The following is a 12920-nucleotide window of genomic DNA, read 5'->3' on the forward strand; positions in this document are numbered from 1 at the left end:
GTTGATTCAGGTTCTGAAATTAAAATACTTTAATTTCATTTCCTTTAAGGCAATCTCTTAGAACTCCAGCCATCTTTAGCAGCCAATAGCAGATGATTTTTGTAGACTGCAAGTTGATAACTCAAGCTATTCTGCTGTCATATAAATTACTTTTTTGGGTCTGAACCTGAACTCAGACTCCCAACTTAACAAAAGACCAAAATCCTACCTGAAGTAATTTATCCAGCTCTCAGATCACATATTTGAAACATAATCCTTGACTGCAAAATTTACAAATACTTTAACTAGCTATTGAAACTGAAATTGCACACCCAGTAGATCTCTGAATATTTGCATCTCCTAAAAAAAGAGACAAATATTAAAATATGTTTTCAGTATAAAAAAGTTTCTGTGATTTAAACCACATCAGAGGCTTAAAAAGCTGTGAAAATGTGTATGATAAAATGTTTAAAAAAAAAAAAAATCCCCCTTCCCCTTTCTGAATTGTCAGTGGCACTTAAAGAAACAATGCGTCCATTGACAAAGCTGAGTATTTATACCACAATGATCTTTGTCTGGTTGAGTCTGCCCATCCTGTTAAGCAGTTAAACTTCACAGAAGATACTTGCTGCAATGTCTGTTAAACAACCAGAAGAATCTTTAATAAAATATTTGAATATAAATCTTTTCTACGACTTTCTAGTTTGTATTGTAAATAGTTATATGTACAAAGGCCTCGCTTATTTACAATTCAGCTGAAATCATAGATTCATTAGGTCCATGGATGCTGGAGTCTCCTAATAGGGAAGACTGCTTTGAGTCAATTTTGTACGGTTTTTGAGTTTTATTTCCAAAAACTGTAATGCCGATTCCCCCGGGATGACTAGGAATTGACATATGAGATAGCAAAGGAATATTTGCTTCCTGGTTGGATCCCGAAGATGGCAAACTAGTGACGTGACCTGTGCTAGTCGATCCACTGGCGCTGCTCGGAGAACGACTCTTTGGAGGAGGACAGTGCTGGATTACCCTGGGTGGACCTTGTGGTTGGTAGTGGGCAGCTGGGAAAGCAGCATATCCTGGTGGAATCGGGTACCCATTGATCGGGATATATCGCTGGTTTTGAGGTATTGGTGGTCCGATGAACCCAGCAATTTGGCCTTGTGGTATACCTTGTGCTGGAAACATGTAGTTAGGGTACCTAGGATTACTGAGATTACTAACTGGACTTGCGCTGAGGGAAGTCGTTTGAGTGGTGGCATTCCCACCAGAGGGGGTAGTAGAACTAGTGTGACTTGAAAGACCCTCCCACGAGCGCAGCCTGGCATGGATTTCTTTAAACCGTGGCCTCCGGGATGGCAGATCATGCCAGCACTCTGTCATCAGGCTATACATTCTGGGAGGACAGTCTTCAGAGCATGGCAGCAGTTGTCTTTTCCTGATCATCTCTATGACTTCTTGATTACTAAATCCGTAATATGGTTGAAGTCCAAAGCTGAATATTTCCCATAAAACAACTCCAAATGACCAAATATCTGAATCGGAAGAGAACTTGCCGTACATAATTGCCTCCGGTGGCATCCAGCGAATTGGCAAGAGAGACTTGTTTTGAACTCTGTAATAATCTGCCGAGTAGATTTCTCTCGAGAGTCCAAGGTCTGAAATTTTCACATGAAGTTGTTCACCAATTAAAATGTTACGAGCGGCGAGATCTTTATGGACAAAAAAATGACTTGATAAGTACTCCATCCCTGCTGCTATCTGGACTGCAATATGCAGGAAATCCCCGTGGTCCAGGCTGGATTTTACAGTCCCATCCTCATCGCTGCTGCATCCAACATCTGAATGTGGCGATCGCATGATGAGAAACTCATGGAGGTCTCCTTGGTTCATGTACTCGAAAAGCATGCAGACAGGTTGTTCCTGGGTCACAACACCTAAGAGGCAAACAATGTTAGGGTGATGGAGCTCGGCCATGAGAGATGCTTCTTGCTGAAACTCCGCCCACTGCTGGGGGTTGTTAAAGTCTTTTAGTGTCTTGATAGCAACGAGCTGAGCGTGATCCATGCCTGGAAGGTAGAGATGTCCCTTGTAGATCTTGCCAAAAGCACATTCACCCAGTTCTTCCATGAAACGAACAGCAGACAGAGGCAACTCCTTAGCCTTACTCTGTTAAAGAAAAAACAGCAAAAACATGTCAGAAAAACAGGACTGAAAACATATTTTTAAGAAAAAGATCTTTTCACACAGGAAGTCTGAAAGCCAAGCAGACCGACCCGGGAACTCCCTGGGCCACATACCGATTTGGCAACAATCCTGCTCAGCCCTGCGAGACGCAGGCACTGGTGCGTCGGCACCAGCCCCAGGCCAGATACAGCCTGAGGGACACCAGTATCCCAACATCGGCGAAGCTCAGGGCTGAGTGCTGCCTAATCTCTGTGCACCTGGCTCGAAAACTAAATTCAGAATTACTTTTTACCCTCTACAAAAGATCAGATACAAGTAGTAAGTATTAGATCTAAATATATGCAGGAACCATCAGCTTTTCAGCAAAGGCTGAAATATATACTTGGGCATTTATATACTTAAAACTGAATCCGACTAATTTCAGGAATTGAGGCAATTCACATACTTTAAGTAAGTACATGCTGAAGTGTTTTCTGGGCCAGGGCCTAAAGTTTTAGCAGAAATTTATTTTAAAACTATGTCCTTGTAGCCAATTCTTCCTCAACTTTGCTATTAACCCTTCAATGCACAGTAGAGACTACTTCTGTTCACACTTGACTGAATGTTCAGTCCTGAAACATGCAGGACAGAGTCAGCTGGAAAAATGAGATAGTGGTCAAAGAAGAAAGGCAAACCTTTTAAAAACCTCTGTTGTTATTCTGGGTGCATATATTCACTCTTAGGCCATAAAGAAGTTGTATTATTTTCAGACGTTAACTTCCACATGTGCTTGTAACACCTACATCCAAACCCACTCCTTTACGGTCCTCAGTATAGCCATAGGTAGTAATTTAAGGCTAATGAGTTTGGAAACGATGTTTCATAAATTAGTGTAAACATTAGCATTTGCATTCCTGAAACAATGTAATGGCAGCTTTACAGTGGCAATATAGGAAAAGAGCTGACATTTTAAGAAATCATTAAAAAATTACATTTTAGAATAAATTAATTCTAATCGTACTGACCACTTGCAACTTTTAGACAAATACTGCATTAATAATATTAATAATAATAATAATGATAATAATAATGCCGTTTAAGCAGGCAGCCAGTAGACTGTACGGTGATGGCAGGAAATTAGCTATATTGTTGAGGAACAGATGGTTTATATTATACAAATCCTTTAGGCTAAAACTTGTTTAGGTCTGGCATATTGTAAATTATATTTTAGTAATGAAAGTGAAATGACCTCTGTCTGACCTGAGGCTGGGTTCGTCTGTTTGAACTAACATAGTGGAAAACTATGAAAGAAAATGAAGTCATAAAGTTTTGGCAGGAAGGGCTCATTTCAAGTTAAGCTGTTATAAATCTGCTTAGTTTTTGTTTGACAAGTATTTGTCATACATCGGTGTACAAAATGTAAAGAAGTGTAAAATACATATGAGGCAGCACGCCAAAGTAAACCGAGTACAAAGGGAGAGCAGTAAGAGTGAAGCCCACCGCCTCTATCTCTTTATCGGCTCCTTCCATTAGGTGAATGACAAGACGAGCTTAGTTTATTATATTTTTTGAAGGCAATTAAAATCCCTTAAAACCAAAACAGGCTTTTGGATGAAACGCTAACGTTTTTATTTGTACAAGCAAACACACCTCAGTTGGAGCTTGAAGTCTAAGACTGTTTTTACCCAAAGTTGACATTAATACTGGATGCAGTATTTAAGAATAGGATTCTACTTCCTTTCTTTTAAAATTTTGTTTGAAAGGCAATCAAAACATTTGAGACAGGGAGAGCTGGGTCTCCCAGTGGGAAAATACCGAATTAGCCTAAATACGATGGAAAGCTTTTTGCAGCATATGACTTCGAACATAAAAAGAAAACAGTGCGGACTATATTTGCAAACATTTTTGGGCAAGTTGCTTTCCTGTGTTGTGTGTGTACAGCAGCAGTGTGTCAGCAGTCTAGGTGGAAATTGTGACCTCATTAAAATGATGCTGACATTCCCACTATCTTCAGTTTAGCCAGGATTGTACCCCAAATATCTAGTAGAATGGGGACCAAGAAGCAAATCCAAATTTAACAAAATATTCTATGGAGGTTGGATGCAAGATGTAGTTTTGACACTTAACTAATTAAATGGGTTTTGTACTATTACCAACATTTTGATATACAGCTACTCTAAGCTGTACATGAAGGTTGAAATTAAGAACTTTAAAGGAAAATCAAGATAAATTCACTGGGCCAGTATGTGGGGGACTGAGGAGTTAAAATATAACAACAGACCAAACTCTGTCTGACCACCCTGAACAGATACCCTGCACAACAGTCCTGCTGACATCATGACATCAGCACCCAGTGCCTGCAACACTATTTAAAACAGAAATCCTAGTGTTAGCATTACGGCGTGTAAAAACTTCTCTGTATGTAGTCTGTAGTACTAATGGGCAAAAGCAGCACTGCGTTTTCCAGCACAGCCACACAGTGGGTTTACTTCTATCGCTGACTTAAAAATCTCCTACTCTTTCTGTGAGCTGGTGGTAAGCTGGAATTTTCCTCTGCAACAACTTTCTGTGTCTGTCCCTGCCGCACTGAGACTGCAGCTCCATAGACACATGGGACAGCACCCCTGAAAAAGCAACTACTGCCTGGGTGGCATAGCTCCATCCCTCCCTGCCACTTCTAGTGCGCTCCCTGTATCTCACAGGATAGAGCTACTTAAGTCATTTTCTCTAGGCTGCCACAATTAACTCTTTATAACCTAATTCTATAAACTTGACATTTAAGAGCAAGCAATAGCGGCATCCCATAGCTGCTTTATTGAACTTAAGAAGAAAACTGCTCCAGAATTTATTCAGAGATGGAGAACGCAGCTCCTGAAATACAAGGGTAACCTTTCCTGATGCCGAGTGATTAGCTCTGCTGAAAAAAATACCTACATCAGCTATATTTGAAGAGTAGAGTTCACATTGCTGAAACTCAATAAAATCAGAATTTAGATTCATTTTGCCATGTCATTTCCTAGCAAAAAATAACAGCTTACTCAAAGGTATGTCTGACTGTTTCAGATACTACAGTCTACACAGTTTCTATTCAAATTACTTGTAGATACTGATTTTCACTCTGAAATGCTTCAAAAGAACAATCTCCATTAAGTTGTTGAAGAGAATTGGCATGGTGTGAAAAACAAGGCAAATACCCTTTCCAGGGCATTATTCTGCCTGTAGGTGGCAGAAGGCAGTTACAGCCCCGAAATGGGTGATACATACAGGTTTGCAAATTGGCTGCCCTGCCAATAAATAAGGAGCTCAAGGTTAATCATGCTTAAATCTTACATGTTTTTAAAAAATGCTTCATGAACCTGGGACTACAGGGAACCAAAACAATACCAGCAACAAGATCCGCTATACATCAGCTGTGCTGGCCAGAACTGCGGGCAGATTTTTGAGGCTCTGTTTTGGTAATTTCTCTTTTTAACTGAGAGAATCTTTCCAAACTGATTTCAGCTGGGTGAAAGATGACATATGACCCATGAAAAAACTATCTTGAGAAAATGCTGAATCACATCTTTATCTGCACTACTTTCTAACTTAAATGAGGCAATTCAGAGATGCTTCAGTAATGGGTTGCTTGCTTTACTACAGAAAAACTCCAGCTCCTATTTATCCAGATACATAGACACATAGGAATTACCTGCACAGGTCCAGCATACTTGCTATGCTGCTGCTGAGAAAAGTCCTTACAAAAATTACGGTTAAAGGCACCAGCAGAAACTGCAAGCTGGAAATCAGCTTAATATTTCAGCACTGAGTTGATCAAAGCATTTCACTCTCTGCCTTTACAGACAGCAAATGTTGAAGTAGAAATGAGGGATTACCTTTGGTTTATAGGCATTGAGCATTGACATCTCCACATTTTGTCCTCTTACGTGTTTAGGCTGTCTTTGAACAGGAGGGGAAGATGACTTCTGATTGTTGCGACAGATGCAGATGAAGAAGAAGAGTAAGGCTATGGCCAGGGGAATAGTAACACTTGGTACCAGGATATACAGGATTTCCATTTTATTCTTTTCCTTGGAATCCTTATAATCTGGTTCAGAAAAAAAACACAAAACAATGAATGAAGTATCCCACAGAGCCAAATACATCCCTGGGTCAACCAGAAGTGTTAAGAATAAAAAAACATCCAGGTAATACTACTGCAATCCACCTTGAATGCTGTTTTATCTCCTTAGCATTAACAGAGCAATTAATTTTGTTGAGTAACATTTCTGTAAGAACACGGAATAGCCAGGAACAATTTCCCTGCAGCATGTCAGTTCAAACCTACTTATGGTCACGAAATAGCTGAATACTGTGAGGTGGCTATTGCTTGGGGTGAAATGAAGTAATGGTCTAATACAGGTCCACAGAAAAGTTAATTTCTAAAATAGCTTATGGAAGAAAGGCGCTTGTGGGATTATGGACTCCTTATTTTAATATGTATATTAGGTTTTGGTGCCATAGTTTCCTTAATCCAACAAAAATGCGAGGAGCTATTAAAAAGGATAGTTTTATCCCCCTATTTATTTCCAGCCTCCTGTTCTCAACATCTCCTAGCACTGGCCAAAGATTTGTGTGGCCACCCAGGGCACTGGAACAAACAACGTGCAACTGAAAACTTATTTTCTAGTTAGTTTTAGGTGCAGAAACAGCACTATTAGGGACTCTAGAGCAGAAGAAATGGAGAACACCTGGGAAACGGGAGGAAATGCATGGAAATGGCAAGAAATAGAGAGAACAGTCCTGGTTTTTATCCCAGGAAGTCAGGAAAGGGGTTCAAAAAGTCTGAACACAGACAAAAGCTGTGGCATAATCTTGAAAAAAAACAATCTTACATACTGAGGACTTGGTCTTAATAGGATTAACAGGCTAATGGGAAAACCCACCCATCTACCAACTACAAACTAATAGTGTGTTATCTGAGCAGGGTGGCAAATGCTGGCACAAAGGACACAGCAATGATGGTAGAAAGGAAAGCTAGAGCATGAATAAAAAAGAAGGATTCGGAAGAGGTTGGGAAGCCGGTCTATTTAACAGTGTGAACGCTAGCTGCAATATTTGCTCCCTCTGCACACAGCTCTCTTCACAGCTAGGGAGTGAGTGATTAATTTTAGAAACATGAAACCCTCTTCTACCACTGCCCAGCAAGGCATAGCCAGGACATCAGACACTCACCTCCCTCTAGCTGGCTCTGGTTTCACAGGGCACGTTCCTTAGAGCAAAGGTGCAGTGGGAGAGGGGAGAGAGGCTTCGAGAAGGAGCTCACGCCCTCGCAGCAACCCGCTTACGTTGACAAGGACATACTTTCCAGCTGCACTGCTCCGAGCATAGGGACGTTGAAGCCTGCTTTGCTCTGGCATTTCCCAGGAGCTTTCATAAAGTTTAGGGTATAATTATGCACAGATTAACACACTAACTATAGGGCACCCTGAGAACTTTGAGGATCACCTTGAGCTGCAGGACTGGTGGCTGTTGCCTGGTTGTTTCCGAGGGAGATGGTGAATGTCTGCAGCAGCACCAGGCTCAATGGATTCTGGCAGAATGGGGAATGTTTTAATATTCCTACAGGGTCATTTCAGTTTGTTTGTCTGTTTTCCAGGCTGGATTTGTAGAAGTGCTTAGCAGCCCACACAGATATCTTTTATGACTTAATTAAACATGAACTTGATCTGAAGCTTGGGTTTGACTCAAATTGTGACAGAGGCAAAGTTCAAATGGTTCTGGATGTCACTTTGCATAACCCCTCTCCTCTTACAGGCTCACGCTGCCCTTCTGCTCCCCCCATGCTCCTTTTTGACCATTTTTTTTAGACTCAGTTGTGCCATCTGTTTTTTAATTGAGAGGAGAGGTAGTCCAAATATTTCTATGGCCTCTGGGAAATGAGAGGACTGAAGCACTGTCCCTGTTACAGTCTCCCTGTGCCCAGCAAAAGGGCAGTGTGTACTCTCACCCTGTCTTCAGTGAACGTCCAGCTCTACAGTCTGGACCCACTGCAGGTTTCCTTCATGAGCTGCTGCCCTCTAGCATGGACACACAATCAGCCTTCCCCTCTCCTTTAAAACCTTCTTACGTTTGTTTTTGCTAAGCCTCATGCTCAAATTGCTCCATGTTTCACATCTTCCTATATTCAGGTTGACAAACTTTTATGAAACAAATCTATCGCAGCTTGTGAGACAACTGAACGATACAGTTGGAGAAAGAAAAAGAAAGCATCAGCACGAGGCAGACAGAGACCTGGGCACTAGTTCATCACCTGAGCTATTCCAGTCAAAGGGAATTACTATTCTTATTAACTAGCAGCCCCTGCCGTGAAGCATCATTAGGTTAATAGGTTTCCTGGGAGCCATCCTAATTAAATCCATTTCCCATCTAGGCATGTCCTGGTGAGGCAGAATGCACAATACTTATTAAAATGTGCCTGAAACGGCTCTTTCAGCCAGTGCAAAACCAGCAGAATGCAAGTCCTACATGGTATTTTGGTTTTAATATGCAGATTAGCATTTAACAATTAAATTACTACTCACCTGATATAGCTCTATTTGTCTGTATTTCAAATAATAATGCCATATAACCCAGCTGTACAGCAAGTACCATTTAAGGCAGCGGTGAGAGGTAATTAAAACCCTTGTCAGGAATTCTTTAAGCCAGTCAGCCTATCTCATTTGTTATCTAGTAAACGTTCAAATCACAGACTTTTGCAACACGTCCAAAAGCGTCCTGCTTTCAGATATTTCACATCAAAAGGCTGAGCCAGTCCTGGGATCTCAGATCCCATCCAGAGGGGACCTGGCAAGAAGCCCCCCATCAACTCTTAATTACCCGATTATCCTGAATTTGTGGAAAACACAAAATGCACATGGCTGAAAGGTTGTACAGCAATAGTGCAGTGGAGTACAGAAAGCTCAACAGCACCACAGGCAGTGGACATGCAGAGACCCCTGAGCTTGCCCAAACCGAGCTGCCCAAACCCCCTGGGGCTCAGCTACGCCTCCTCACCCGGACCAGCCCAGGCATCTACGCCTGCAGCCGTGCAGCTCCTGGGGTGGAGAGCCAAGAGCCAACAGTATGCTAAGGGGAGTCCTGCTGACTGCTACTTAGATCCAGATTTTTGTACTGAAAGGCTGAAAAAGATCTTCGGAACAGTTTACATAGACTGAACTACTCTTCTGTAGTCAGTCTATCACTGTGCCTAATTAACAAGAAAAATAACAGAAGTTAAATGCACTGAAATAATAGCAAAAGAGATGCAGGACTCTAAAAAGCATATATGAATGTTAGAGAGGGTTTGAGATGCACGTGATATAGCCCAGACTGTCTGCCTTTCCCCTGATCTGCTCTTTCAGTAAGAACATAATTTAGATCTTGTTTTGGCATCGATTCCCATCTTTCCATTAATTGAAAAAGACTTTGGAGCAGGCTCAGAACATGCCTCACTGCAGGAATGTTCATAACCATAACCAGAAATAATTTAATTTGGTTCTGGCTATCAGACAGTAACATCAAAAGGTATCTCCTTTCCAAGGGGAAAGGTAATGTTACTGTGACAACTTGTAGGCAACATAAAATTTTGTGTGAAACTTTGTAGAGTGAATTTTCAGAACATTTCTGGGTGCATTTCTGGCATGTCCATACAAATAGCTGTATTTTTTTTCTTGGCACGCTATCAATATTGTTATTTTTAAATGCAGATAAAACAATTAGGAACTATTTGTTCAGGTCTTCCACCCACTTCCCCCGGGTCTCAGAAAAGCAGAATAAAATGAATCTCCATTTTTGTTCATTTTGCAAAACCAAAATGCAGCCAGGGCAGTTCTGTAAACACAAACTTAAAATACAGCTAAGAGGATCCGGCAAGATCATCTCTATTTTTCAAACAAGGCCTGAGCTCTGTTAAGTGAGGTTTGCATTTATTAAAATGGCTCTTAATAAAACAAGCAAAATGGAGAACGTTTTATAACCACGTTGTGGATTAGCGTCAACAGTGCAACTTCTGTGATCTGATTTAATTTGGACTCAAGAGTTGTACTGATCATAACAGCAACCTGGAAAGCCTGGGACGCTTGGGCTGGTAACATGCTGCTGCTTCACCACCTTCTGGGGAGTGTTCACATATTCCCTAGTAAAATATTTTCATGCCACCACTTTGCCAGCTGCACAGGCAGTAAGTGCTTGAAGGTCTCCTCAGGGCAGGGATGCTGTGGTTTTAGCTACAAACACTGTAGTTAGCCTTTCCTACAGCTCTCTTTTCAGGGATTCAAAAAAGAATCTTTGGGCACAGCTCCCCCGGAGCTCCTGTTTTGCAGGATGGCTGTATGGACCTGACAAAACAGTTCCCCTTTTTGTTCCAAAATGAAACGTAAAAGAGGTCAGTAATTACCACATGCCGGGACGTCACAAAGCTCAGACTTAAAGTTCTCATCTAAGGTGAAGCACCACGGGGCATCCTTCTGGTTCCCTGGGTTGCGGCAGTAGGAGTGGCCCCCGTTGAGCTCAGGGTACCTGATGGCGGTGAAGGTGTGGGTGTGGGGGTACTGCGAGTTCCACGGCTGGCACTGCCGCCCCGACCTGGTCACACTCACTGTCCCCCGGTAATCTACTCCTGTGCTGTTGTAGCATTTGTGATCTGAAAAAAAAAAAAAAAAAATCCAAAGCAATAGTTGGTGGCGGCAAGGCAGACGTCCGCAGCACCCTGGGGCACTGAGCTGCCAGCATCCCCCAGCCCCAGTGCACTGCTGCTGGCCCGGGGCCGGTAAACCCAGTTTGGGAGCACGGGCTCCCATTTAGCTGCTGCTGTAACACAGGGCCTGCTTTGCATTCACATTCCTGGGAGGATTTAAAGCTTATGCTTCTGTAATGAAAACAGCTTATGCCAAGCGTTTTTAATATAAGATACACAAAAGAAGTAAAAACTACAGTGGGAACCTGAATTGCAGCTATTATTTTCATATGAAGGTGGAGAATTTGTGGGAGCCATGTTTTATATTTGCCTATTCAGATGTATAAGGGTTGTGAACAGGCTGCAGCCCAACCTGATCAAAGAGCGAGCTCAGCCAATGGCTAAAATTAGGCTGTATTAGGCCAGGACAGCCACAGACCTGGCCCCTACAAATGTTCCTCCTGATAAGCACCCTATACTACACCCGTGGTCTCGCTGGAGCACATCGGGCTGCTGTAGGAGGGCAGGGAGGCTGAAGCTACTGACATTCCCCAGTGTTTGAATGCTTACACTGTCATTATTTCCTAGTTCATATTAATTAGAAAAGACCTGAAGCCAATAAAACAGCATTTAATGTGAACTCAGAGGCAGCTAAAGAAATAACTAAAAAAATGCTTCTGAATTTCTACCCACTCTGGACTAGCTAGGGGAGAAGTGCAGGAGCGGGGTAATTCAAGACCACAGCGTCTGCGAGATTTCAAAGCCCAGCACTAGCTCCAACTCTGATGCACAAGCCCTTACAGCCAACCTTTTCACAGCACTATTTTTTGCACAGAGGCACAGACAGTTTTCACTTACTTTTATTTATGGGATCTGCCATTGGAATCCCAATCCGGATACAATTGACAGCTTCGGGGCTATCTGGCTGGGGAAGATCTTCGCAGTTGGGCAGCTTTAATCTCATCAGAATCATGGGATTAGATCTTGCAAAAATATACTCTGTCTGACACAGGACATTTTCCAGAATTTCACATTCATCGCGGCACAAGTCTCGTGGCTTGGGAGCTGAGGAAGTCTCATCACAGTAGGGGAAGGCGTAATGGCACAGCGAAGGAATAGCAAACTGGGAGCATTTATCCGACAAATGGCTGGAAGTTCCAATCATGGTGAAGGCAGCTGTAAAATATACAAAAGGATTTTACTTAACCCGGTGGGAATTTTATTCCCGTGCTCTTGGCTTCCCAGTATAACTCTCACTTCCCATTGCGACTATTATTTTCAGATGTTCAGGTGATGAACAGGCCTTCCAGAAACACAGAGCACTAATTACATTAAAAGTTATTAACGATGCTGATTTTGCTGACAGAGAAAATACATCTGGTTTTCAACACGGGATTAATGTTAAGCATGTTACCAAAACCCCAAGCCTAATTACACCTTTTTTGCCCCCCAAAATTTATAATTGTTTGCAAAGTCATATAATATTTGGATGCCTTTTGCCCAACAGGTAAAAAGCAAAGTTCCTGCAGGCTGCAGAATGACAGTACCAGTACCTTTGTGGAAAATGACAGCTTTCACACTATCCCAAATGACTTTTCAAACAAAACGGTATAAGATTATGAACTGTTGGCTGTATAGAAACCATCGGCCTTTTCTGTCAGCAACGCAAAAGCCTTTTTCGCAATGCTGACAGCATTTGGAGGCAAAGGAAGAACACTCTAGGGGGAAGAGAAATTTGGAATATTCTGACAGCAAGAGAAAATCTGAATATAGAGAAAATTATTACCGTGGCTAGGATCTGGCCAAGGTTAATTTATATAAAAAGATAGAGAAGTATCACGACATCTCTGAGGCCTCATTTTGAATTCAGCACCCCCATCAGCACAGCAACTCCCACAAAAACAATGAAAACCAGTTCTTTACTAAACCTAAAGGAAAAACACTACTTGCTGTATTATTTATGCAACCTCTTCCAGCACCTAAATGATCTCAACCACATAAAAATCAACAAAGTCTGGCATCCCTTTGCTTTTAAAATCTGCTTGGGTAACAGCAGCACAAGGTAGCCTGGCTATGAGATTCC

At 42.0% G+C, this 12920-nt stretch overlaps 1 protein-coding gene across 1 annotated transcript in view; it reads right to left on the reverse strand.

Annotated features, from left to right (window-relative positions):
• Positions 1-723: 723 nt before the first annotated feature.
• Positions 724-12920, reverse strand: part of ROR1 (receptor tyrosine kinase like orphan receptor 1) — a 171421-nt gene continuing 159224 nt past the window's right edge. The window contains exons 6-9 of the mRNA XM_075710915.1: positions 11696-12013; positions 10559-10804; positions 6018-6229; positions 724-2148 (exon numbers count right to left, since the gene is read on the reverse strand). Coding sequence (XP_075567030.1) covers positions 724-2148; positions 6018-6229; positions 10559-10804; positions 11696-12013 — 2201 coding nt within the window. The remainder of the gene's footprint in view (positions 2149-6017; positions 6230-10558; positions 10805-11695; positions 12014-12920) is intronic.

Source organism: Pelecanus crispus, chromosome 5, assembly GCF_030463565.1.
Source record: "Pelecanus crispus isolate bPelCri1 chromosome 5, bPelCri1.pri, whole genome shotgun sequence".
Taxonomy (NCBI): Eukaryota; Metazoa; Chordata; class Aves; order Pelecaniformes; family Pelecanidae; genus Pelecanus; species Pelecanus crispus.